Source organism: Pleurodeles waltl, chromosome 6, assembly GCF_031143425.1.
Source record: "Pleurodeles waltl isolate 20211129_DDA chromosome 6, aPleWal1.hap1.20221129, whole genome shotgun sequence".
Classification (NCBI taxonomy): Eukaryota; Metazoa; Chordata; class Amphibia; order Caudata; family Salamandridae; genus Pleurodeles; species Pleurodeles waltl.
In genome coordinates this window covers 1,721,724,997-1,721,752,820 of record NC_090445.1, presented here as the reverse complement: position 1 = coordinate 1,721,752,820, position 27,824 = coordinate 1,721,724,997, and the positions used below count along the sequence as shown (strand labels likewise).

General features: G+C 49.7%; 1 protein-coding gene across 1 annotated transcript in view; it reads right to left on the bottom strand.

Annotated features, from left to right (window-relative positions):
• The window catches only part of DHX16 (DEAH-box helicase 16), a 180,709-nt gene that overhangs the window by 3,755 nt on the left and 149,130 nt on the right, over positions 1-27,824 (bottom strand). The window contains exon 20 of the mRNA XM_069241954.1: positions 27,343-27,516. Within this exon, the coding sequence (XP_069098055.1) occupies positions 27,343-27,516 (174 nt within the window). The remainder of the gene's footprint in view (positions 1-27,342; positions 27,517-27,824) is intronic.

Sequence of the window (27,824 nt, the reverse complement as noted above, 5' to 3'; positions counted from 1 at the left end):
ATTACGAGTTACCCAGCTACATAACTGCTTCACTGAAACATATGGTGTTTAATATCAGACACCTTGTCTCAATAAATCAATACAGATGCCAGTATTCATTATGACATGCAGGATACCTTAGAGGTGTCCCCTAAAAACCTGCTAGCCCTCTAGTGTGCTGTCTGACTGTTTTCAACCAGCCTGCCACCACAGATGAGTTTCTGACCCCGCACTCTGATGCCAGAAACAATGCCTGATCCAGAGGGAGGTGTTGTCACCTCCTCCAGCAGGATGGCTAGTAAATCAGCATATCTGGGCTGGAAGCTTTAAAGTCCCTGCCACCCCTTGAAATGTCACCTTGGTTTACCCCAGATCTGGGGAATGCCACCCCCTGTCCAGAGGCCCATTTGGCACCATGACAGGTGGGAAATTAGCTATGCAGTAGGTGTGTTGCACCTTCAGGCTAGTCACATCCCTAAGGTGGGCTGCCTGATGTGCTCCATGAAAGAAGGGTCCCACTATCTTGTTTTTGGTAGAATTAGGAACTCTGGTACAGGGTTATGCCCACTCTTCACAGGAAGAGGTCATATGGAGGGGGGGTGAGGGAGTCCAAGGGGTAAGTAGCCCACTGGCTACTACCCTTCACTTCCTTTACCTGATAGAGACTTCTAGCTGCAGATTCCTTATGTAAGGAAATGCCTCCTTGGCATGGTTGCCCCCTGACTTTTTGCCTTTGCTGATGCTATGTTTACAATTGAAAGTGTGCTGAGGCCTGCTAACCAGGCCCCAGCACCAGTGTTCTTTCCCTAACCTGTACTTTTGTATCCACAATTGGCAGACCCTGGCATCCAGATAGGTCCCTTGTAACTGGTACTTCTAGTACCAAGGGCCCTGATGCCAAGGAAGGTCTCTAAGGGCTGCAGCATGTCTTATGCCACCCTGGAGACCTCTCACTCAGCACAGACACACTGCTTGCCAGCTTGTGTGTGCTAGTGAGGACAAAACGAGTAAGTCGACATGGCACTCCCCTCAGGGTGCCATGCCAGCCTCTCACTGCCTATGCAGTATAGGTAAGACACCCCTCTAGCAGGCCTTACAGCCCTAAGGCAGGGTGCACTATACCATAGGTGAGGGTACCAGTGCATGAGCATGGTACCCCTACAGTGTCTAAACAAAACCTTAGACATTGTAAGTGCAGGGTAGCCATCAGAGTATATGGTCTGGGAGTCTGTCAAACACGAACTCCACAGCACCATAATGGCTACACTGAAAACTGGGAAGTTTGGTATCAAACTTCTCAGCACAATAAATGCACACTGATGCCAGTGTACATTTTATTGTAAAATACACCACAGAGGGCACCTTAGAGGTGCCCCCTGAAACTTAACCGACTATCTGTGTAGGCTGACTAGTTTTAGCAGCCTGCCACAAACCGAGACATGTTGCTGGCCCCATGGGGAGAGTGCCTTTGTCACTCTGAGGCCAGTAACAAAGCCTGCACTGGGTGGAGATGCTAACACCTCTCCCAGGCAGGAATTGTCACACCTGGCGGTGAGCCTCAAAGGCTCACCTCCTTTGTGCCAACCCAGCAGGACACTCCAGCTAGTGGAGTTGCCCGCCCCCTCCGGCCAGGCCCCACTTTTGGCGGCAAGGCCGGAGAAAATAATGAGAATAACAAGGAGGAGTCACTGGCCAGTCAGGACAGCCCCTAAGGTGTCCTGAGCTGAGGTGACTCTAACTTTTAGAAATCCTCCATCTTGCAGATGGAGGATTCCCCCAATAGGGTTAGGATTGTGACCCCCTCCCCTTGGGAGGAGGCACAAAGAGGGTGTACCCACCCTCAGGGCTAGTAGCCATTGGCTACTAACCCCCCAGACCTAAACACGCCCTTAAATTTAGTATTTAAGGGCTACCCTGAACCCTAGAAAATTAGATTCCTGCAACTACAAGAAGAAGGACTGCCTAGCTGAAAAACCCCTGCAGAGGAAGACCAGAAGACGACAACTGCCTTGGCTCCAGAAACTCACCGGCCTGTCTCCTGCCTTCCAAAGATCCTGCTCCAGCGACGCCTTCCAAAGGGACCAGCGACCTCGACATCCTCTGAGGACTGCCCCTGCTTCGAAAAGACAAGAAACTCCCGAGGACAGCGGACCTGCTCCAAAGAAAAGCTGCAACTTTGTTTCCAGCAGCTTTAAAGAACCCTGCAAGCTCCCCGCAAAAGGCGTGAGACTTGCAACACTGCACCCGGCGACCCCGACTCGGTTGGTGGCGATCCAACACCTCAGGAGGGACCCCCGGACTACTCTAAGACTGTGAGTACAAAAACCTGTCCCCCCTGAGTCCCCACAGCGCCGCCTGCAGAGGGAATCCCGAGGCTTCCCCTGACCGCGACTCTTTGAAACCAAAGTCCCGACACCTGGGAGAGACCCTGCACCCGCAGCCCCCAGGACCTGAAGGACCGGACTTTCACTGGAGGAGTGACCCCCAGGAGTCCCTCTCCCTTGCCCAAGTGGAGGTTTCCCCGAGGAACCCCCCCCTTGCCTGCCTGCAGCGCTGAAGAGATCCCTAGATCTCCCATTGACTTCCATTACAAACCCGACGCTTGTTTCTACACTGCACCCGGCCGCCCCCGCGCTGCTGAGGGTGAAATTTCTGTGTGGGCTTGTGTCCCCCCCGGTGCCCTACAAACCCCCCTGGTCTGCCCTCCGAAGACGCGGGTACTTACTTGCAAGCAGACCGGAACCGGGGCACCCCCTTCTCTCCATTCTAGCCTATGTGTTTTGGGCACCACTTTGAACTCTGCACCTGACCGGCCCTGAGCTGCTGGTGTGGTGACTTTGGGGTTGCTCTGAACCCCCAACGGTGGGCTACCTTGGACCAAGAACTGAACCCTGTAAGTGTCTTACTTACCTGGTAAAACTAACAAATACTTACCTCCCCTAGGAACTGTGAAAATTGCACTAAGTGTCCACTTTTAAAACAGCTATTTGTGAATAACTTGAAAAGTATACATGCAATTTTGATGATTTGAAGTTCCTAAAGTACTTACCTGCAATACCTTTCGAATGAGATATTACATGTAGAATTTGAACCTGTGGTTCTTAAAATAAACTAAGAAAAGATATTTTTCTATATAAAAACCTATTGGCTGGATTTGTCTCTGAGTGTGTGTACCTCATTTATTGTCTATGTGTATGTACAACAAATGCTTAACACTACTCCTTGGATAAGCCTACTGCTCGACCACACTACCACAAAATAGAGCATTAGTATTATCTATTTTTACCACTATTTTACCTCTAAGGGGAACCCTTGGACTCTGTGCATGCTATTCCTTACTTTGAAATAGCACATACAGAGCCAACTTCCTACATTGGTGGATCAGCGGTGGGGTACAAGACTTTGCATTTGCTGGACTACTCAGCCAATACCTGATCACACGACAAATTCCAAAATTGTCATTAGAAATTGATTTTTGCAATTTGAAAAGTTTTCTAAATTCTTAAAAGACCTGCTAGGGCCTTGTGTTAGATCCTGTTTAGCATTTCTTTTAGAGTTTAAAAGTTTGGTAAAAGTTTGAATTAGATTCTAGAACCAGTTTTAGTTTCTTAAAAAGTATTCCAACTTTTAGAAGCATAATGTCTAGCACAGATGTGAATGTGGTGGAACTCGACACCACACCTTACCTCCATCTACAGATGAGAGAGCTAAGGTCACTCTGTAAACTAAAGAAAATAGCAATGGGCCCCAAACCTACCAAAGTACAGCTCCAGGAGCTTTTGGCAGAGTTTGAAAAGGCCAACCCCTCTGAGGATGGCAACTCAGAGGATGAAGATAGTGACTTGGAGGGAAATTCCCCCCCTCCAGTCCTACTTAGGGAGAGCAGGGCTTCTCAAGCCCTGACTCCACAAATAATAGTCAGAGATGCTGGCTCCCTCACAGGAGGGACCAACAACTCTGAAATCACTGAGGATAACCCCAGTGAAGAGGACATCCAGTTAGCCAGGATGGCCAAAAGATTGGCTTTGGAAAGACAGATCCTAGCCATAGAGAGGGAAAGACAAGAGATGGGCCTAGGACCCATCAATGGTGGCAGCAACATAAATAGGGTCAGAGATTCTCCTGACATGTTGAAAATCCCCAAAGGGATTGTAACTAAATATGAAGATGGTGATGACATCACCAAATGGTTCACAGCTTTTGAGAGGGCTTGTGTAACCAGAAAAGTGAACAGATCTCACTGGGGTGCTCTCCTTTGGGAAATGTTCACTGGAAAGTGTAGGGATAGACTCCTCACACTCTCTGGAAAAGATGCAGAATCTTATGACCTCATGAAGGGTACCCTGATTGAGGGCTTTGGATTCTCCACTGAGGAGTACAGGATTAGGTTCAGGGGGGCTCAAAAATCCTCGAGCCAGACCTGGGTTGACTTTGTTGACTACTCAGTGAAAACACTAGATGGTTGGATTCAAGGCAGTGGTGTAAATAATTATGATGGGCTGTACAATTTATTTGTGAAAGAACACCTGTTAAGTAATTGTTTCAATGATAAACTGCATCAGCATCTGGTAGACCTAGGACCAATTTCTCCCCAAGAATTGGGAAAGAAGGCGGACCATTGGGTCAAGACAAGGGTGTCCAAGACTTCAACAGGGGGTGACCAAAAGAAAGGGGTCACAAAGACTCCCCAGCAGAAGGGTGATGAGACAACCAAAACTAAAAATAGTAAAGAGTCTTCTACAGGCCCCCAAAAACCTGCACAGGAGGGTGGGCCCAGAGCCTCTTCACAAAACAATGGGTACAAGGGTAAAAACTTTGATCCCAAAAAGGCCTGGTGTCATAGCTGTAAACAGCATGGACACCAAACTGGAGACAAGGCCTGTCCCAAGAAAAGTTCCACTCCAAACTCCAATCCAGGTAACACTGGAATGGCTAGTCTCCAAGTGGGATCAACAGTGTGCCCAGAGCAAATCAGGGTCCACACTGAAGCTACTCTAGTCTCTGAGGGTGGGGTGGATTTAGCCACACTAGCTGCCTGGCCGCCTAACATGCAAAAATACAGGCAGCAGCTCTTTATTAATGGGACAAGTGTAGAGGGCCTGAGGGATACAGGTGCCAGTGTCACCATGGTGACAGAGAAACTGGTTTCCCCTGGCCAATACCTGACTGGAAAAACTTATACAGTCACCAATGCTGACAATCAAACTAAAGCACATCCCATGGCAATGGTAACTTTAGAATGGGGAGGGGTCAATGGCCTGAAGCAGGTGGTGGTCTCCTCAAATATCCCAGTGGACTGTCTGCTTGGAAATGACCTGGAGTCCTCAGCATGGGCTGAGGTAGAGCTAAAAACCCATGCAGCAATGCTGGGTATCCCTGAACTGGTGTGTGTGAAAACAAGAGCACAGTGCAAGGCACAGGGTGAAAAAGTAGAGCTGGAGTCTGGAAAAATGGCCCAGCCTACCAAGAGAACAGGAAAGTCAGTTGGGAAACCAACTGCAACACAGCAAAAGAAAGGGAACCTCTCTTCTCAGGAAGAAGTTCTGCCCTCTGAGGGAACTGAGCCTTTGGAGCTTGAACCTTATCAGGTTGAGCTCTTGGGCCCAGGGGGACCCTCAAGGGAGGAGCTGTGTAAGGGACAAGAAACCTGTCCCTCTCTTGAAGGCCTTAGGCAGCAAGCTGCTGAAGAGTCCAAAGGCAAGAAAAATGGAACACATAGGGTCTATTGGGAAGATGGGCTCCTGTACACTGAGGCCAGAGACCCCAAACCTGGTGCCACTAGGAGAGTGGTAGTGCCTCAGCTGTTCAGAGAGTTCATCCTAACATTGGCCCATGACATTCCCCTTGCTGGACATTTGGGACAAACCAAGACGTGGGAGAGGTTAGTCAACCACTTCTACTGGCCCAATATGTCCAACATGGTTAAGGAGTTTTGCCTCTCCTGCCCCACCTGTCAAGCCAGTGGTAAGACAGGTGGGCATCCAAAGGCCCCCCTCATTCCACTTCCAGTGGTGGGGGTGCCCTTTGAAAGAGTGGGTGTGGACATAGTTGGTCCACTAGAACCTCCCACAGCCTCAGGAAATATGTATATCCTGGTAGTAGTGGATCATGCTACCAGGTATCCTGAAGCTATTCCCCTTAGGTCGACTACTGCCCCTGCAGTAGCCAAGGCCCTCATTGGTATCTTTACCAGAGTGGGTTTCCCTAAGGAGGTGGTGTCTGACAGAGGTACCAACTTCATGTCAGCATACCTAAAGCACATGTGGAATGAGTGTGGAGTGACTTATAAATTCACTACACCTTACCATCCACAAACTAATGGCTTAGTTGAGAGATTCAACAAGACATTAAAGGGCATGATCATGGGGCTCCCAGAAAAACCCAAAAGGAGATGGGATGTCCTCCTGCCATGTCTGCTTTTCGCTTACAGGGAGGTACCACAGAAGGGAGTAGGGTTCTCACCCTTTGAACTTCTGTTTGGTCATCCTGTAAGGGGACCACTTGCCCTTGTTAAAGAAGGCTGGGAGAGACCTCTCCATGAGCCTAAACAGGACATAGTGGACTATGTACTTGGCCTTCGCTCTAGAATGGCAGAGTACATGGAAAAGGCAACCAAAAACCTTGAGGCCAGCCAACAACTCCAGAAGTTTTGGTATGACCAAAAGGCTGCACTGGTTGAGTTCCAACCAGGGCAGAAAGTCTGGGTTCTGGAGCCTGTGGCTCCCAGGGCACTCCAGGACAGATGGAGTGGCCCTTACCCAGTGCTAGAGAGGAAGAGTCAGGTCACCTACCTGGTGGACCTGGGCACAAGCAGGAGCCCCAAAAGGGTGATCCATGTAAACCGCCTTAAGCTCTTCCACGACAGGGCTGATGTCAATCTGTTGATGGTAACAGATGAGGATCAGGAGGCAGAGAGTGAACCTCTCCCTGATCTTCTGTCATCAGACCCAAAAGATGGTACAGTAGATGGAGTGATCTACTCAGACACCCTCTCTGGCCAACAGCAAGCTGATTGTAGGAGAGTCCTACAACAGTTTCCTGAACTCTTCTCCTTAACCCCTGGTCAGACACACCTGTGTACCCATGATGTGGACACAGGAGACAGCATGCCTGTCAAGAACAAAATCTTTAGACAGTCTGACCATGTTAAGGAAAGCATCAAGATGGAAGTCCACAAGATGCTGGAATTGGGAGTAATTGAGCGCTCTGACAGCCCCTGGGCTAGCCCAGTGGTCTTAGTCCCCAAACCTCACACCAAAGATGGAAAGAAAGAGATGAGGTTTTGCGTGGACTACAGAGGGCTCAACTCTGTCACCAAGACAGATGCCCATCCAATTCCAAGAGCTGATGAGCTCATTGATAAGTTAGGTGCTGCCAAATTTCTAAGTACCTTTGACTTGACAGCAGGGTACTGGCAAATAAAAATGGCACCTGGAGCAAAAGAAAAGACAGCATTCTCCACACCTGATGGGCATTATCAGTTTACTGTTATGCCCTTTGGTTTAAAGAATGCCCCTGCCACCTTCCAAAGGTTGGTGAATCAAGTCCTTGCTGGCTTGGAGTCCTTTAGCACAGCTTATCTTGATGATATTGCTGTCTTTAGCTCCACCTGGCAGGATCACCTGGTCCACCTGAGGAAGGTTTTGAAGGCTCTGCAATCTGCAGGCCTCTCTATCAAGGCATCCAAATGCCAGATAGGGCAGGGAACTGTGGTTTACTTGGGCCACCTTGTAGGTGGAGGCCAAGTTCAGCCACTCCAACCCAAGATCCAGACTATTCTGGACTGGGTAGCTCCAAAAACCCAGACTCAAGTCAGGGCATTCCTTGGCTTGACTGGGTACTACAGGAGGTTTGTGAAGGGATATGGATCCATTGTGACAGCCCTCACTGAGCTCACCTCCAAGAAAATGCCCAAGAAAGTGAACTGGACTGTGGACTGCCAACAGGCCTTTGACACCCTGAAACAAGCAATGTGCTCAGCACCAGTTCTCAAAGCTCCAGATTATTCTAAGCAGTTCATTGTGCAGACTGATGCCTCTGAACATGGGATAGGGGCAGTTTTGTCCCAAACAAATGATGATGGCCTTGACCAGCCTGTTGCTTTCATTAGCAGGAGGTTACTCCCCAGGGAGCAGCGTTGGAGTGCCATTGAGAGGGAGGCCTTTGCTGTGGTTTGGTCCCTGAAGAAGCTGAGACCATACCTCTTTGGGACTCACTTCCTAGTTCAAACTGACCACAGACCTCTCAAATGGCTGATGCAAATGAAAGGTGAAAATCCTAAACTGTTGAGGTGGTCCATCTCCCTACAGGGAATGGACTTTATAGTGGAACACAGACCTGGGACTGCCCATGCCAATGCAGATGGCCTTTCCAGGTTCTTCCACTTAGAAAATGAAGACTCTCTTGGGAAAGGTTAGTCTCATCCTCTTTCGTTTGGGGGGGGGTTGTGTAAGGAAATGCCTCCTTGGCATGGTTGCCCCCTGACTTTTTGCCTTTGCTGATGCTATGTTTACAATTGAAAGTGTGCTGAGGCCTGCTAACCAGGCCCCAGCACCAGTGTTCTTTCCCTAACCTGTACTTTTGTATCCACAATTGGCAGACCCTGGCATCCAGATAGGTCCCTTGTAACTGGTACTTCTAGTACCAAGGGCCCTGATGCCAAGGAAGGTCTCTAAGGGCTGCAGCATGTCTTATGCCACCCTGGAGACCTCTCACTCAGCACAGACACACTGCTTGCCAGCTTGTGTGTGCTAGTGAGGACAAAACGAGTAAGTCGACATGGCACTCCCCTCAGGGTGCCATGCCAGCCTCTCACTGCCTATGCAGTATAGGTAAGACACCCCTCTAGCAGGCCTTACAGCCCTAAGGCAGGGTGCACTATACCATAGGTGAGGGTACCAGTGCATGAGCATGGTACCCCTACAGTGTCTAAACAAAACCTTAGACATTGTAAGTGCAGGGTAGCCATCAGAGTATATGGTCTGGGAGTCTGTCAAACACGAACTCCACAGCACCATAATGGCTACACTGAAAACTGGGAAGTTTGGTATCAAACTTCTCAGCACAATAAATGCACACTGATGCCAGTGTACATTTTATTGTAAAATACACCACAGAGGGCACCTTAGAGGTGCCCCCTGAAACTTAACCGACTATCTGTGTAGGCTGACTAGTTTTAGCAGCCTGCCACAAACCGAGACATGTTGCTGGCCCCATGGGGAGAGTGCCTTTGTCACTCTGAGGCCAGTAACAAAGCCTGCACTGGGTGGAGATGCTAACACCTCTCCCAGGCAGGAATTGTCACACCTGGCGGTGAGCCTCAAAGGCTCACCTCCTTTGTGCCAACCCAGCAGGACACTCCAGCTAGTGGAGTTGCCCGCCCCCTCCGGCCAGGCCCCACTTTTGGCGGCAAGGCCGGAGAAAATAATGAGAATAACAAGGAGGAGTCACTGGCCAGTCAGGACAGCCCCTAAGGTGTCCTGAGCTGAGGTGACTCTAACTTTTAGAAATCCTCCATCTTGCAGATGGAGGATTCCCCCAATAGGGTTAGGATTGTGACCCCCTCCCCTTGGGAGGAGGCACAAAGAGGGTGTACCCACCCTCAGGGCTAGTAGCCATTGGCTACTAACCCCCCAGACCTAAACACGCCCTTAAATTTAGTATTTAAGGGCTACCCTGAACCCTAGAAAATTAGATTCCTGCAACTACAAGAAGAAGGACTGCCTAGCTGAAAAACCCCTGCAGAGGAAGACCAGAAGACGACAACTGCCTTGGCTCCAGAAACTCACCGGCCTGTCTCCTGCCTTCCAAAGATCCTGCTCCAGCGACGCCTTCCAAAGGGACCAGCGACCTCGACATCCTCTGAGGACTGCCCCTGCTTCGAAAAGACAAGAAACTCCCGAGGACAGCGGACCTGCTCCAAAGAAAAGCTGCAACTTTGTTTCCAGCAGCTTTAAAGAACCCTGCAAGCTCCCCGCAAAAGGCGTGAGACTTGCAACACTGCACCCGGCGACCCCGACTCGGTTGGTGGCGATCCAACACCTCAGGAGGGACCCCCGGACTACTCTAAGACTGTGAGTACAAAAACCTGTCCCCCCTGAGTCCCCACAGCGCCGCCTGCAGAGGGAATCCCGAGGCTTCCCCTGACCGCGACTCTTTGAAACCAAAGTCCCGACACCTGGGAGAGACCCTGCACCCGCAGCCCCCAGGACCTGAAGGACCGGACTTTCACTGGAGGAGTGACCCCCAGGAGTCCCTCTCCCTTGCCCAAGTGGAGGTTTCCCCGAGGAACCCCCCCCTTGCCTGCCTGCAGCGCTGAAGAGATCCCTAGATCTCCCATTGACTTCCATTACAAACCCGACGCTTGTTTCTACACTGCACCCGGCCGCCCCCGCGCTGCTGAGGGTGAAATTTCTGTGTGGGCTTGTGTCCCCCCCGGTGCCCTACAAACCCCCCTGGTCTGCCCTCCGAAGACGCGGGTACTTACTTGCAAGCAGACCGGAACCGGGGCACCCCCTTCTCTCCATTCTAGCCTATGTGTTTTGGGCACCACTTTGAACTCTGCACCTGACCGGCCCTGAGCTGCTGGTGTGGTGACTTTGGGGTTGCTCTGAACCCCCAACGGTGGGCTACCTTGGACCAAGAACTGAACCCTGTAAGTGTCTTACTTACCTGGTAAAACTAACAAATACTTACCTCCCCTAGGAACTGTGAAAATTGCACTAAGTGTCCACTTTTAAAACAGCTATTTGTGAATAACTTGAAAAGTATACATGCAATTTTGATGATTTGAAGTTCCTAAAGTACTTACCTGCAATACCTTTCGAATGAGATATTACATGTAGAATTTGAACCTGTGGTTCTTAAAATAAACTAAGAAAAGATATTTTTCTATATAAAAACCTATTGGCTGGATTTGTCTCTGAGTGTGTGTACCTCATTTATTGTCTATGTGTATGTACAACAAATGCTTAACACTACTCCTTGGATAAGCCTACTGCTCGACCACACTACCACAAAATAGAGCATTAGTATTATCTATTTTTACCACTATTTTACCTCTAAGGGGAACCCTTGGACTCTGTGCATGCTATTCCTTACTTTGAAATAGCACATACAGAGCCAACTTCCTACACCTTACCTTTGATTTTCCAAGGCATTAGACTGGATCTGTAAACTTTTGCTGAGCAATACCCATTGTGCGCACCATCAGGTGGCTCCATTTAGCTCCACGTGGTGTGCTGGAAGTGAAAGTGCGATCACCTATATAGGCACCACCCAGACACACAGGTGTTTCTTTACGCACCTGTTAATGCGGATCCAGAGAGAACTTCCCCTCTGTTGTTTTTTGACAGGCTTTTTTTCAACTTTTTGTCGAGTCTTTTTTCATGTGTGTGTGTAGGGATGTCATCGATGCTCCCGGTGCTGCAGGTGCCCACTGGTGGTGACAGCCCCATTGTGATTACTGATGATACAGAGCAGGAATGGCATTGCACAACGTGCTTCCAGCACTGACCGGTGGCATCGGTAACATCGGCTCCAGAGAAGGTCAACTGGGTACGACCAGCACCGGTCTGATCGGATCCATGAGACTCCCCTGGAGCTGAGGCTGAAGCTGCCGGCGTCTGACCCCGCGGGGACCCAAAGGTGAGCCAGAGTAGTTAGCCCGCTGACTGGTGCCAAATTATTACCTGAACCTTCTTTTTCACAGCCAGGCATGGGAGAAGAGCAGGAGGGGTCACTGGGCCCCTTAGGACACCCGTTGGAGAGATCTTTGGGCTGGTATGAGGTGCTAGGAGAGGCCAGTGGGCTGGACACCTCTCCAGATACTGGATTGCTCTCTCCCCCCACTGTGGCTATGGAGGATGGAGCTTCCTATGGAATGGTGGTACATAGGGCAGCGCAGGTCCTCAAACTCTAACTACCCTCAGTGACTGTCATGACAAATATCTTGATGGAAGTGCTTCAGCCTGGAACTTCTACATCCGAACATTTTGCCCTTCAACAAAGCACATACAGAAATCTTGCTGGGAACTTGCTCCAAGCCCAACACACAGGCTCCTGTAAATAGGACACCCTGCATAGGGCGGCCATAGCTTACTCAGCCAACACCCCACCCCTGAGAGCTTGGTAGTCCAAGCCTCCACGTCCCATAGCACATTCACTTCAGCTCCCCCGGACTGGGATCCAAGAGGCTGGACCATCTTGGGAAGAAGTTGTTTTCTTCCACCAGCCTGGTACTGAGGTCAGTGAACACCTCATGTTTATTGGCCATTTGTCACATACCATTTGGCATACGGTTACGCAAGTGCTGCCTGAGGTCCTGGATGAGGCCCGGACCATACTCTCTCAAGTGGTAAAAGCCGGGAGGGACACAGCTAGGTTCACCATTCAGTGTGGCTTAGATATGGCTGACTCAGTAGGCACGCCTGGCTGAGGACATCTGTTTTTTTTTTTTCAGGGATGTCCAAGCAAACCTGATGTACATGCCTTTCAATGGCACTCGCTTGTCTGGCGAGAAAGCAGACTCGGTGCTAGAGTGCTTTAAGGAATTTCAGGCTACGCCCAAATCCTTGGGCCTCTCGGCAACCCCTCATCCACTGTCTGCTTTTTGTCCCTTTCATGGCTGCGGAAGGGGTGTGGTACAGCGCCAGCCCTATGCCAGCCATCGTCCCACGCAACCAACCCAAAATATGCAAGGACGTGGGCCTGGCTCCTTCAGACCTAGAGGGTCTGCCCTCGAAGACTGGTTAGTAGCACTCGTCTCAGAGGATGCATATTGAAAATGTCACTTACCCAGTGTACATCTGTTCGTGGCATCAGTCGCAGTAGATTCGCATGTTCTGCAATAGCTCGCCATCTGGTGTTGGGCCGGAGTGTTACAAGTTGTTTTTCTTCGAAGAAGTCTTTCGAGTCACGGGACCGAGTGACTCCTCCTTTTGTCTCCATTGCGCATGGGCGTCGACTCCATCTTCGATTGTTTTTCCCCGCAGAGGGTGAGGTAGGAGTTGAATTGTAGTAATAGTGCCCATGCAATGGAGTGACTAAGTATGCACCTATTTAAGGTTGAGATGATACATATATAAATAATTGAAGGTAACTTCCAAACTGCTACAGGCTCCCGGGGAGGCGGGTGGGCACATGCGAATCTACTGCGACTGATGCCACGAACAGATGTACACTGGGTAAGTGACATTTTCAGTTCGATGGCATCTGTCGCTGTAGATACGCATGTTCTGCAATAGACTAGTAAGCAGTTATTTCCCCAAAAGCGGTGGATCAGCCTGTAGGAGTGGAAGTAGTCTGAAATAATGTCCTTAATACAGCTTGACCTACTGTGGCTTGTTGTGCGGATAACACGTCTACACAGTAGTGCTTGGTGAATGTGTGAGGCGTAGACCATGTGGCTGCCTTACATATTTCTTGCATTGGGATGTTTCCTAGAAAGGCCATGGTAGCACCTTTCTTTCTGGTTGAGTGTGCCCTTGGTGTAATGGGCAGCTGTCGTTTAGCTTTAAGGTAGCAGATTTGGATGCATTTAACTATCCATCTGGCTATACCTTGTTTTGAAATTGGGTTTCCTGCATGAGGTTTTTGAAATGCAATAAAGAGCTGTTTAGTCTTTCTGATGTTCTTTGTTCTGTCAATGTAATACATTAATGCTCTTTTGACATCTAATGTATGTAGTGCCCTTTCAGCTACGGTATCTGGCTGTGGAAAGAACACTGGAAGTTCCACTGTTTGATTTAGATGGAACGGTGAAATAACCTTTGGCAAAAATTTAGGATTGGTCCTTAGGACGACTTTATTTTTGTGTAGTTGTATAAAAGGTTCCTGTATAGTAAACGCCTGAATCTCGCTTACTCTTCTCAGGGAAGTAATGGCGATGAGAAATGCCACCTTCCAGGTTAGGAACTGTATGTCGCAGGAGTGCATGGGTTCAAAAGGTGGACCCATAAGTCTAGTTAGGACAACATTTAGGTTCCATGAAGGAACAGGTAGTGTTCTTGGTGGTATAATTCTCCTAAGGCCCTCCATGAATGCTTTAATGACTGGTATTTTATATAGGGAAGTTGAATAGGTAGTCTGCAGGTATGCAGATATTGCTGCAAGGTGAATCTTAATGGAAGAGAAAGCTAGGTTAGATTTTTGTAAGTGAAGCAAGTAACCCACTACATGTTCTGGAGTTGTGTGTAATGGTTGTATTTGATTAATATGGCAGTAGCAAACAAACCTCTTCCATTTACTTGCATAGCAGTGCCTGGTGGATGGCCTTCTTGCTTGTTTTATGACTTCCATACATTCTTGGGTAAGTTGTAAGTGTCCGAATTCTAGGATTTCAGGAGCCAGATTGCTAGATTCAGCGATGCTGGATCTGGGTGTCTGATCTTTTGGTTGTGCTGTGTCAACAGATCTGGCCTGTTGGGCAATTTGATGCAGGGTACCACTGATAGGTCTAGCAGCGTTGTGTACCAGGGTTGCCTTGCCCAAGTTGGTGCTACCAATATGAGTTTGAGTTTGCTTTGACTGAGTTTGTTTACCAGGTAAGGAAGGAGAGGGAGAGGAGGAAAAGCGTAAGCAAATATCCCTGACCAGTTCATCCATAGGGCATTGCCTTGGGATTGTTTGTGTGGGTATCTGGATGCGAAGTTTTGGCATTTTGCGTTCTCCCTTGTCGCAAACAAGTCTATCTGAGGTGTTCCCCAGAGTTTGAAATAAGTGTTTAGTATTTGGGGGTGAATTTCCCATTCGTGGACCTGTTGGTGATCGAGAGAGATTGTCTGCGAGTTGATTTTGTATCCCTGGTATAAACTGTGCAATTAGGCGAATTTGGTTGTGAATTGCCCAATGCCAAATTTTTTGTGCTAGCAGGCTTAACTGCGTGGAGTGCGTCCCTCCCTGCTTGTTTAGATAATACATTCTCGTCAAAACAGACAACATGACAACAATGTATTTGTGAACTATTATTGGTTGGAAAGCTTTTAGTGCTTGAAAAACTGCTAGAAGTTCTAGGTGATTGATATGCAGTTTTGTTTGATGTACGTTCCATTGTCCTTGTATGCTGTGTTGATTGAGGTGTGCTCCCCACCCTGTCATGGAAGCATCTGTTGTTATTACGTATTGTGGCACTGGGTCTTGGAAAGGCCGCCCCTTGTTTAAATTTATGTTGTTCCACCACAGAAGCGAGAGGTAAGTTTGGCGGTCTATTAACACCAGATCTAGAAGGTGACCCTGTGCTTGAGACCACTGTGATGCTAGGCATTGTTGTAAGGGCCTCATGTGCAGTCTTGCGTTTGGGACAATGGCTATGCATGATATCATGCCTAGGAGTTGTAATACCATCTCTGCCTGTATCTTTTGTGTTGGATACATGCGTTGTATGATGGTGTTGAAATTTTGAATTCTTTGTGGACTTGGAGTGGCTACTCCTTTTGATGTGTCTATTATGGCTCCCAGGTATTGTTGTACCTTGCGTGGCAGAATTTTGGATTTTGTGAAATTGACGGTGAACCCTAGTTTGAAGAGGGTTTGTATGATATGATTTGTGTGATTTGAGCACTCTATTAACGAATGGGCCTTGATTAGCCAGTCGTCTAGATATGGGAACACATGTATTTGCTGCCTTCTTATGTGTGCTGCGACCACTGCTAGACATTTGGTAAAGACTCTTGGTGCGGTTGTTAATCCGAAAGGCAGTACCTTGAATTGGTAATGTATTCCTTTGAATACAAACCTTAGGTATTTCCTGTGCGATGGGTGTATTGGTATATGGAAATAAGCATCCTTGAGGTCTAAAGTTGCCATGTAGTCGTGCAGTTTTAGCAATGGCAATACTTCTTGTAGTGTGACCATGTGGAAGTGGTCTGATTTGATGAAAGTGTTCACTACTCTGAGGTCTAGGATTGGTCTCAGCGTTTTGTCCTTCTTTGGTATCAGAAAGTACAGTGAGTAAACTCCTGTGTTTATTTGTGTGTTTGGCACTAATTCGATTGCATTCTTTTGCAATAGTGCCTGCACTTCTATCTCCAGGAGATTGGAATGGTGTGTTGTTAAATTTTGTGCTTTTGGTGGTATGTTTGGAGGGAATTGTAGAAATTCTATGCAATAACCATGTTGGATAATTGCTAGAACCCAAGTGTCTGTAGTGATTTCCTCCCATGCTTTGTAATAATGACCTATTCTTCCCCCCACTGGTGTTGTGTGGAGGGGGTGAGTGACATGTGAGTCATTGTTTAGTAGTAGGGGTTTTGGGGCTTTGAAATCTCCCTCTATTTCTAGGGAATTGCCCTCCTCTATATTGTCCCCGAAAACCTCCTCTATACTGTCCCTGGTAAGTGGACGGTGTTGCTTGTGAGGTGCTGGCTTGTGTGCTTTGACCCCGAAACCCCCCTCGAAAGGGCGTTTTACGGAATGTGCTGTAATTCCCTCTGCTCTGCGGGGAGTAGAGTGCGCCCATGGCTTTGGCAGTGTCTGTATCTTTTTTGAGTTTCTCAATCGCTGTGTCCACTTCTGGACCGAACAGTTCTTTTTCATTAAAAGGCATATTGAGAACTGCTTGTTGAATCTCTGGTTTAAATCCAGACGTTCGGAGCCATGCATGCCTTCTGATAGTTACAGATGTATTAATTGTCCGTGCAGCTGTATCTGCAGCGTCCATGGAGGAACGTATCTGGTTGTTGGAGATGGTCTGTCCCTCCTCAACCACTTGTTTTGCCCTATTTTGGAAGTCTTTGGGCAGATGTTCAATGAGATGTTGCATCTCGTCCCAGTGGGCTCTGTCATAGCGCGCAAGTAGTGCCTGGGAGTTCGCGATGCGCCACTGGTTTGCAGCTTGTGCTGCGACTCTCTTACCAGCTGCATCGAACTTGCGGCTTTCTTTATCTGGGGGTGGTGCATCTCCAGATGTGTGAGAGTTGGCCCTTTTCCTAGCTGCTCCTACAACAACAGAGTCTGGTGGCAGCTGTGTTGTGATGAAAACCGGGTCCGTAGGAGGCGGCTTATACTTTTTTTCCACCCTTGGTGTGATTGCCCTACTTTTGACCGGGTCCTTAAATATGTCTTTTGCATGCCGGAGCATACCAGGGAGCATAGGAAGTCTTTGGTAGGAGCTGTGGGTGGAGGAGAGTGTGTTGAACAAGAAATCATCCTCGACCTGTTCTGAGTGGAGGCTTACGTTGTGAAATTGGGCTGCTCTAGCCACCACCTGAGAGTACGCGGTGCTGTCTTCTGGTGGAGATGGTTTTGTAGGGTATGCCTCTGGGCTGTTATCTGACACTGGGGCGTCGTATAGGTCCCATGCGTCCTGATCTTGGTCACCCTGGCTCATGGTGGTGTGAGCTGGGGAGTGTGATGGCGTTTGTGCTGGTGAAACGTTAATCACGGGCGGAGGAGAGGGTGGTGGTGTAACTCTTTTCACCACTTTTGGTTGTGGTGCTTGTTCCGTCTGGAACTCCAACCTTCTCTTTCTCCTAATGGGGGGAAGGGTGCTTATTTTTCCTGTTCCCTGCTGAATGAAGATACGCTTTTGCGTATGGTCCACATCAGTTGCTTGTAGCTCTTCCTCAAACCTATGCTTTTGCATTTGGGAGGTTAGCGAGTGCTCTTCTGTATAAGAGCCTGAAGCTGGGTCGCTTGCAGTTTGTTTCGGCATCGAAACTTTGTCTGCGTGTTTTTTCGGCTCCGAGGTGACTTTTTTCCTTTTCGGGGCCGAAACCTCTCGGCGTCGATCTGTTTCGGTGCCGCTGTCTCGGCGTCGAGACGTGTCCACACCGGCATCTCGGTGTCGAGGCTTGTCTCCAGCACTTTCTCGGTCCCGAGAAGGCTGCGTGCCGGTGTCTCGACCGGAGTCGGACGATCTCGGCACTGTTTGGGCCTTTTTCGGTGCCGACGGTCGGTCACCGAATTTATGGGTGGAGCCATGGCCTGGTGGCAGTGGCGTCCCCTGGGCCTTGTAAATGTTTCTTTGTGTGGTTTTCGACGTCTTACTCACGGTTTGTGTATCGTCGAATCCTTCGGAGTCTGAGTCTTGGATCGAGAAGGTACCTTCCTCTTCTTGTTCCTCGAACTCCCGTTGGGCTGTCGGTGCGGACGCCATTTGAAGTCTTCTGGCTCGACGGTCTCGGAGTGTTTTTCGGGACCGGAACGCACGACAGGCCTCGCAGGTGTCTTCGCTGTGCTCAGGTGACAGGCACAGGTTGCAGACCAAGTGTTGGTCTGTGTAGGGGTATTTATTGTGGCATTTGGGGCAGAAACGGAACGGGGTCCGTTCCATCGGCGTTCTTCAGCACGCGGTCGGGCCGACCAGGCCCCCGACGGAGGATCGAAAAACTACCCCGAAGGGCACCGGAGCTCTTCGATCTTCGATGCGGTGTGGAATCTAAGTACGCCGATCCCGAACGCAACAATACCGACGAAAATCTTCCGAAATTAACTATTTTTTCCGTTCCGAAACTCGGAGCGACAGGAACACGTCCGAACCCGATGGCGGAAAAAAAACAATCGAAGATGGAGTCGACGCCCATGCGCAATGGAGACAAAAGGAGGAGTCACTCGGTCCCGTGACTCGAAAGACTTCTTCGAAGAAAAACAACTTGTAACACTCCGGCCCAACACCAGATGGCGAGCTATTGCAGAACATGCGTATCTACAGCGACAGATGCCATCGAACTTTCATATTCTCATCCTCCCTGTCCACAGGTGTTACCTGCGGTTCAAGGTAGGCCACGAACACTTTCAGTTCACCGTGCTGCCATTTGGCCTTACCATACCCCTTGGGTGTTCACCGAGGTGGTCGCAGCTCATGGGTTTACGTCTTCCTCTACCTTGATGACTGGCTTTTGAAGGCAGGTTTGCACCAGGCTGTTGTCTCCCACCTCAAACCTTCAGCATTCGCTAGGGTATACTATAAACGTGCCGAAGATACGGACTCCCTCTCAGATGCTCTCTTTCGTAGGAGCTGTTCTGGACACTGCAGTTTCAGGCTTACCCTCCCGAGCAGTGAGTCTAGAATATTCAGGCTATGATACCATTGTTTCAGCTTCTATCCTTGGTTTCGGTGAGACTGACTGAGGCTGCTGGGCCTCATGGCTTCCAGCTTCCTGCTTGTAAAACATGTCAGATGGCATATGCAGGCTCTGCAGTGGGACCTGAAGTTCCAGTGGGCGCAGCATCAGGGCACTCTCTCAGATATGGTCCAGATCTTGGAGGGAACTGCGACAGACCTGCAGTGGTGATTACAAACCATGGTTGGGTCAGAGACTGACTCCCCTCCCTTTCCCAACCACACCTTACAGTAGTGACAGACGCATCACTCCTGGGATAGGGCGGCCATCTGGGAGAGGTGGAGATCAGAGGTCTTTGGCAGAATCCAGACTCCACATAAACATGTTGGTGCTCAGGGCGATCTGACTAGCATTGAAAGCATTTCTTCCCTCTATCAAGGGGAGGTTAGTGAAAGTGTTCACGGACAACAGTACCGCCATGTGGTACTGCAACAAGCAGGACAGAGTGGGGTTGTGGACCCTTTGTCAAGAGGCCCTGTGTCTCTGAACATGGCTGGAACAGCAGGGCATAACCCTGGAGGTTCAACATCTGGCAGGTTCTCTTGTTGCCAGGGTGGATTAACTGAGCTGCCAATGCCTAGCAGATCACCAGTGGCGTCTCCTTTCAGAGGTAGTGCAAGGTCTGTTTCAGCAATGGGGAGAGCCTTGGTTAGATCTATTTGCCTCCGAAGAGAATGTGAAATGTCATCAGTATTGCACGTTGGAGTTTCCAAGGTGGCAATTGCTTGCCGATGCTGTTCATCGTGAGTGGAACTCAGGCCTTCTGTATGCCTTTCCACCCATACCACTCCTGCCCAGAGTTCTCAAGAAGATCAAGAACGACTGGGCCCAAGTAATTTTAGTGGCTCTGGACTGGGCACGGAAAGTTTGGTATCCTGAGCTTGTGAAAATGAGCACTGATCCTCTGAGCAGGCTATGCCTTTGGGCGGATCTTCTGTTGCAGCGACAAATGTGCGGCTTCAAGCATGGAGCTTGATCGGCGACAGTTAACAGCTTTCGACCTTTCTCCTGAAGTCTGTAACTTTATCTTAGCAGCTAGACGTTCCTTGACAAAAACGGTATTTGCCTGCCGTTGGCAAAGATTTGTAAAATACTGTACAGAGAAGTGTGTAAGTGTCTGCCCCTCTATCGTATGTTTTTCTTTTCTTTCTTTCTCATGATCTCCAAGAGTCCAAGCGGTCCTGCAGATGACGAGTGGAAATGGAGGCACAGCAAATCAGCTTAAGACTGCAAAGCCCACAAGAATGCAGTCACCAAGCACCACCAGAACGTCAGAGGTGCCAAAAAAGCTGCCTCTCAAGAACGTCTCCAAATGCAAAAAGAACAGATGATGGACGGAATGCTGAACAATGCAAACATTCACCCCAGTCCCAAAGATCCCTGAAACTGGTTCAGGATGATTTTTTCTGGTTCAGGGAGGACCTGGCCTGGTAGTTCGGGCTGGACTATTCCCATGGGGAACAGAGTCAAGACTGAGCAAAAAAAACTGATGGATTAAACCCAGATCTGTGATTGGGGTGAATGTTTGATTTGCTCTGCATTCCCTTCATCAACTGTTGTTTTTGGTTCAAGAAAATCTCAGCACCAGCGCTCACAACAGCAAAGAGCTATTTACCATAGTCAAAGTTCACGAACCCCGGGACCGACACCTCTTCCATCCCTCCCAAGATCTCTGCAATGACCTCGCCACCTTTTCTCACTGAAAAATACAGTTCATTTACAAAGGCTTAAAGAACCAAAGACTGCCCGCACCATCCACAAATACCACCACAGACCTAGCACCACACCAGATCCTGAACTCCGGAACCCCAATCACTAAAGAGGACACCCAAAGACTCATGAACTCTATCCACTCGAGAGTACAGTCGGATCCGTGCCCTCATCTCATCTTCAACCTGGCCAGCACCACCACAGCACCTGAGCTCTGCTGAACTATCAACCGATCCTTCGTGGCTGCCACCTTCCCATCAGACTGGAAGCACGCCGAGATCAACCTGCTACTCAAGAAACCCAACGCCGACCCAAGGAAGCTGAAAAATGACAGACCCATCCCTCTGCTCCCTTTGCCAGCCAAAGTAACGGAAAAGGCCGCAACTCTACAAATTCCTCGAGTCACACAAATTCCTAGACCCACCCATTTAGGGTTCAGGAGCAGCCACAGCACCGAAACAGCACCCCTAGCAGCCACCAATGACATACCCGCCATACTAGACTATGGAGGCACGGCCACACTTATCCTCCTCGACCTCTCCGCCGTATTTGACACCGTCTCCCACTCCACCCTCTGCACCAGAATCCACAACACCAGCATCTGAGATGAAGCACTAGAATGGTCAGGTCCTTCCTCACCGGAAGAACACAGAGTATCAGACAACGCCCTTCACGTCAGAACCCAAAGATGCACGCTGCGGAGCGCCCCAAGGATCATCACTCAGCCCGATGTACATGGGCCCGCTAGCCAAGATCATCAAACAACACGGGCCGTGGCAGGGGGCCCCTGCACTGCCCATGCCAGTGGCATGGGCAGTGCAGGGGCCCTGCGACTCCCCTTTCCGCCAGCCTTTTCATGGCAGTGCAAACTGCCATGAAAAGGCTGGTGGGAGGGGGACTCGTAATCTCCTAGGCAGCACTGCAAGCAGCGCTGCCCTGGAGGATTACTCCCGCCAGGACTAAATTGGCGGGAAACGGCCAGTCCTGGCGGTGCGACCGCGGCGCTTCCGCTGCGGTCGTAATACCAGGGATTTCACCACCAGCCTGCTGGTGGTGAAATCCGCCAAAAATACTACACCGATGATACCGAACTGATCCTTTCCCAGTCAGACGACCCTGTAAAGGCCAAGACCAATTTCCACAATGAGAAGAGAGCAGTTGCCGCCTGGATGTAAGCCCGCTGTCTCAAATTCAGTTTGGACAAGACGGAGATCCTCGTACTCGGCTCCCCCCATTCCGCCTGGAATGATTCCTGGTGGCTCACTGCACGGGGAAACACCCTGCTCCCACGACCACACATGAAATCTGGGCATCATCCTGGACTCCTCTCCATCCAAGACCCGCCAAGTCAATAACTCCTCGTATTATGCTTCCACACCCTCTGACTCCTTTGAAAGATCTTCAAGTGGATCCCCTCCGACACGAGGAAGAAAGTCACCCACGCACTCGTCACTAGCAGACTGGACTACAGCAACGCACTCTATGCCGGCATCACCAAGAAACTACAATCAAGACTACAAATAATCCAGAATGCAGCAGCCAGACTCATCATGGGCATTACCAAGCCACATCTCGTCCCACCTCAGAGACCTACACTCTTGATCCACACCTATAAGGCACCACACAACATAGGACTGGCATACCTCAACCACTTCCTCGCCTTCTACGTGCCCAACCGACAACTCCGTTTTTCCTAGCTCGCCCTTGCAGCCGTCCCCAAGATCCAGAAAAGCAAAGCAGGGGGAAGATCCTTCTCCTACCTCGCAGCCTGGACCTAACACTCTACCTCTCAAGCTCAGGCAGACCGCATCACTGAAGCAGTTCAGGAAGAACCTCAAGACCTGGCTCTTCAACTGAGCCCCATGCCGGCAAACAGCACCTTGAGACCCTACGGATGATTAGCCACGCTTTCAAAATCACTGATTTACTGCCCAACAAGGTTCTGTTCTGGGCGGACTGAAGGGCTATCTCTCTGCTCTGTCTGACTTTCTGTGGCTGCCTGATCAACCCTCTTTGTTCAAGTCCCCTATTGTAAATAGATTTTTTAAAGGGCTTGTACATATGTTCCCCCCTGCACCCTTTATCATGCCTCAGTGGGATCTTAACCGGATTGTCACTTTCCTTATGTGTGCTCCCTTTGAGCCTTTACACAATTGTCCCCTCCGGCTTCTCACCATCAAGACAGCCTTCTTAGTGGCAATAACATCTGCCGGAGGGTGAGTGAGATACAGGCCTCATCATCTAAGCCACCATATCTCATGATATTTCCAGACAAGGTAGTGCTACGCACCCGTGCCTCTTTCCTTCCTAAGGTGGTGACCCCATTCCATCTGGGTCAAACTGTCACCTTACCCACTTTCTTTACTCCCCCACCCCTCTAAGGAAGAGAAGCGACTCCACTGGCTGGACTCAAAAACATCGTTGTCATTCTACCTTGACTGTACAAAAGTGTTCCGGGTGGACGACCGACTCTTTGTGGGGTGTGGGGAAGCAAAGGTCGGGCAGTACAGAAGCGGAGCATTTTGCGTTGGGTTATTCGCTGTATTAAGATCTGCTACGCCATAACTAAGAAGCAGCCTCCTGAGGGCCCATTCCACCCAGGGAAAAGCTGCAACCACGGCGTTGCACATCTGCAAAGCAGTAACATGGGGGTCTTTGCACCCGTTTGCCAGACATTACTGCCTTGGACAGTCAGGTCCACAGGGACAGGGATTTTGCTCGTCCGGTCCTGCATAACTTATCCGCAGCCCACCGCCAGGAGGATGTGGCTTGGGTATATAATCAGAGGTAAGGAATCTGCAGCTAGAAGTCTCTATCAGATGAACAAGTTTCTTACTTTCGGTAACGCATTATCTGGTAGAGACTATCGAGCTGCAGATTCTTTACACCCACCATGCCTCCCCACTCTGCGGAATTGTTTACTAGGGTTAGGGTAATCCTTTTTTCAGGGCCCTAGTTTGGGGACACACGTGCCATTTCTTATCATAGCTCTACCCTTCTGGCGTCGAAAGTTGTGATTAAAGTAACTGATGCCCGCACTCATGGGTGGTACTTATATAGGTGGCCGCAACGCCACTTCTAGCGCTAACAACACCACGCAGACCTGAATGGAGCCGAATGTAAGGGGTATTGCTCAGCAAAAGTTTCCTGATCCAGCCTGACACCTAGGAAAATCAAAGGTAAGGAATCTGCAGCTAGATAGAGTCTTCCAGATTAGTTGCTGAAGGTAAGAAACTTGTTCAATGCTCCTAAACTGAGTATTTAGGTGGCTCTGTGACACTAGGATCTTAAATGTATTTGACTACAAGACATATAAGGACAAAGAAGAGTTGCAGACATGAGAGCTGTGGACTGGGCACGAAACCCTGCCTGCTCCTGTCCTGACAATTGCAAAGGCATGACTTGTCCGCCAGCTGTGCATCCACCCAGAGCCTTGGAGGACTGCCAGCACTTTGCCAACCAGCCAGCATCTCTCTTGAAGTGGAGGAGACACTTGCCTGCAGACACCGACTGCGCAGTCTGGTCCACTGATCTGCTGATTTCCGGGTCACAGACGCAACAGCAGCCGCCCAGGAGGAGGTCACCGAGCGTCCAGAAAGTGAGACCTGCGATCCATCAGTCTTCAAAATGCTGATCCACCTGAGGCTCCCTGCACTAATACCCGGGCTACCAGAGCCCGTCGCAAGCACCAAGGGCTGATTGTGTTCACTCCAAACTACACTGCCACTTAAACATACCTGCATGTCAAGGGTCTTCCAGAGAAGCCATCTCCACACCAGACGACGTCTTGCTGTGTTTCTTTCCCCTCCTCTGCAGGTGCACCAAACACAGAGAGAACTTCAAACTTGCTGACCCACTGGACTAAACACCTATGTACCCAAGCCCCCTAGCCCGAGTCCATTGAAACAGACCATGTTTCTGTGGTCCTGAGACCCTCAAGAGCTGAGACTTCACTTTGGACTCTGACAGACTGGCCCCATGTCCCCATCTGCAGCTGTTTTCTGAGAGGTACTTTTCCCTATTGACTTTAGCATGTAGAGTCCGAAGCTACCACCGCTGAAAGCTCCTCTGCACCAGGATACACCAGGGCTGGTAAGCCCGAACTGTTGGCCCTTCATTGGACCTTGGCCCCTACTTACCTTAAGGCCAGAAGAATAGTCTTCTCATTCCTTTGTGAGTGACCCTACGCAGTACGTTTCTCCATGGGATAAGATTACCGCATTCAAGGCTCATGCCTCAAATCGGACAGCTGTATTTTCTATATTTCTAAAAATTGCTAATTTATAAAGTACTTACCTGATTCCAAAGACTTGGTGCCTTAATTAATATAAAAAGTTGTGTTATTTGTGCAAATTGGAGTTGAATTTCCATATCCGATTGTGTGTCTCATTTATTGACTGCGAGTGCAACAAATGTCCAACACTTCCCTCTGATAAGCCTGAGGCTGCTCAACCACAATACCACTAATAGAGCACCGCGCGGTTGTTACAGGAAGCCCTGTCCACTCATTGGGACACCTGGACTCTGCACAGGGCACCTCATTTTGGTTCACTATATAATGAGCCAGCTTCCTACAATGTTCAGTGTGTTCTGAGCTTGAGGAACCCACAGAAATAGCTCACTGCCTTCAGGGAGCGAAACAAAGGGTCCTCTGATTCCCAGTGCATCAAGAAGTTATGCACTAGAATGACATCGAGGCCTCCGAAGGTCTGTGTTACTGCTGCTTGCATTGGTCGCAGGATTGCCAAGTGCTGCACCAGTGGGCTTGAAGCGCTGCTAAACACTGCTGCCTAGAGAGGAGGGAGTCTGCAATTTGCTGTCCTTTGCCACTGATGTTGAAACCAGAGTGTGTGCAGTCAGTGATCACACCAACCAGCACCACTAACCTACAACGCCGTTAAGCATGTAATGCGCGGTTGCGCTTGCACAAACTGGGACACTGTGCCCGACTCGTGCAAAGGTGAATCCTGCTGCTGGAATGTTGAGCTTTGCTGATACAAACGTTTTGGGCATACATACTCTTGAACTGAACTACCACCTATCCTTTGGTGCAATAGATATAGCCAAATCTATAGTCACGTCTTTGCCTAAGTACTCATAGATGCTGGGAGCTTCCCAGAGAGAAAAGGCACTGTAGAGAGTAAACACCCTTCTTTAGAGCCAAAAGGTGAGATTGTAACCCTATAGTTAACCATCACTGCAGTATGCACTATTTTGTTTTGCTGTAAGATTACACCACTGGGAAGGACGACACTATGGCCCTAATTATGAACTGGAAGGGATGCCCCACCGCCAACCGTGCCGGCGGTCAATGGAAGACTGCCAGTGGCCGCGGTTGGCATCCCGCCAAATAATGACACTTGGAGCCTCACCGCCATTGATGGCGGTGAGGGCCGCCATGCACCGTTCTGGCGGTTGGTGGCAAGGGTGGATGCTGCTCGACCCTCACCGCCACGTCAGACCATACACCACCACGCCTATAATGAAGCGATTATAGGCGTGGCGGTGTATGGAAAGGCGGCAATGGTGGTCGAGCAGAATCCAGGGAGGTCGTTCTCTCCCGGAGCAGCACGACAGAAGAGGTAAGTGAGCATGTGTGTGAGTGTGGGAAGGGGGGGTGCCTGAGTGCATGTATGCGTGTGTGAAAGTAGGTGAATGGGTGCATGTGGATGTCGGGGGTTGGGGTTTTGGGGGACCTGTATGTAGGGGTGGAAGATGGTGAGGGTCGGGTTGCCAGGACCTACATGGGGTTTTGGGGGTGGAGGTTTGGGGGCTTGGTTTTCAGGGTTCAGGGGTGGGGACTTTTCTAGGGGTTTGGGGGGGTGAGTGTACAGGTGTAGTGGAAAGGGGGGAGGGGCCTGGCGTGTCCCATACAAGTGACAGGAATGATTATTTCTGTCACCCGTATGCTTTCTGCCAGGCACTACCTGGAGGGGTATCTCGCCAGGAAATCCCTGGTGGAAATTGGATCATAATCTCACCGCTCGTCTGGCCTCCACCGCCGGGTCGAATGTGCCCACAGTCAGCCCGGCGGTCGAATCTGGCCTGGTGGTGGGTGGAAGTGAACTGGCTCCTTGCAGCCAGTTCACTACTGTGTTCAGAGTATGGTGGTCTGGACCGCCACCGCCGGCGTGGCGGTCCAGACTGCCCTGTTCATAATGACCAGCTATATTCTTAATTGTTTGACTGTTGAGTCTGAGCTTTTACACCACACACTGTCTCCCTGACAGGCCTTTGACTTCTCCAGCTTTCTACAGGGGGGTGGGGGGAGCAGCAAGTGAAGACAGGGGGTATTTGACCTATCTTACAATGCCATAGCAGGCCAGACACCAGAGGCAAACAACCCCAATTGGGACATGGCTATTTGAGCAGTAGCAGGTCCCCCACCCCACTCCCCCCTCCTCAGCACCTTGAGACCCTCACGGGTGAGTAGTGCGTAGTGTGCTTTACAAATTCCCTGACAGATTAATTGATTGAAGAGATTTTACAGGGTCCAACAACAGAATTATTAAACAGGTTACACACAGAGGAGAAACCACTGCTCCTATACACAGCTCTCTCCGTCTTTCCCCAAGTGAAAAATCAAAGTTACCTGTCGCATGAACTCCTTGGTGGTGAACACAAGCTCATGGTAGATAATCCACCGTGGCTGCTCCTCGAACAGACTGCTATTAGGGTGCACAAACACCGTCTGGTGATGTTTAACAGACTTGTAGCCGCTGCGTGTGAGTCTTGCCGTGTGGTAGAAGAATCCTGCAGTGATGGCCTGTGGGAGAAAGAAGAGGCTGTGAAATAACTTATAGTGTCTCTTGGACATCTATGCCAAAGCTTCTCATCATATCCCACAACACACCCCATAGTCTGACCCGGGAATGATCTTTGCTCACCTTGAGGAGTGCCCGATCAGGTAAACGCTCTGGAATACAGCAGGGATCTGCTATAGATTGGTTACTGTTGCCGTATAGGTGAGAGCCTCTTACAGCACTCTGGTAACGTCAGCAGAATCTTGTATTTATATTTTTAAGAAAGTGGGTGACTAGCTGAGGGTGGTAAGGACCAACCTCCAGTAATAAT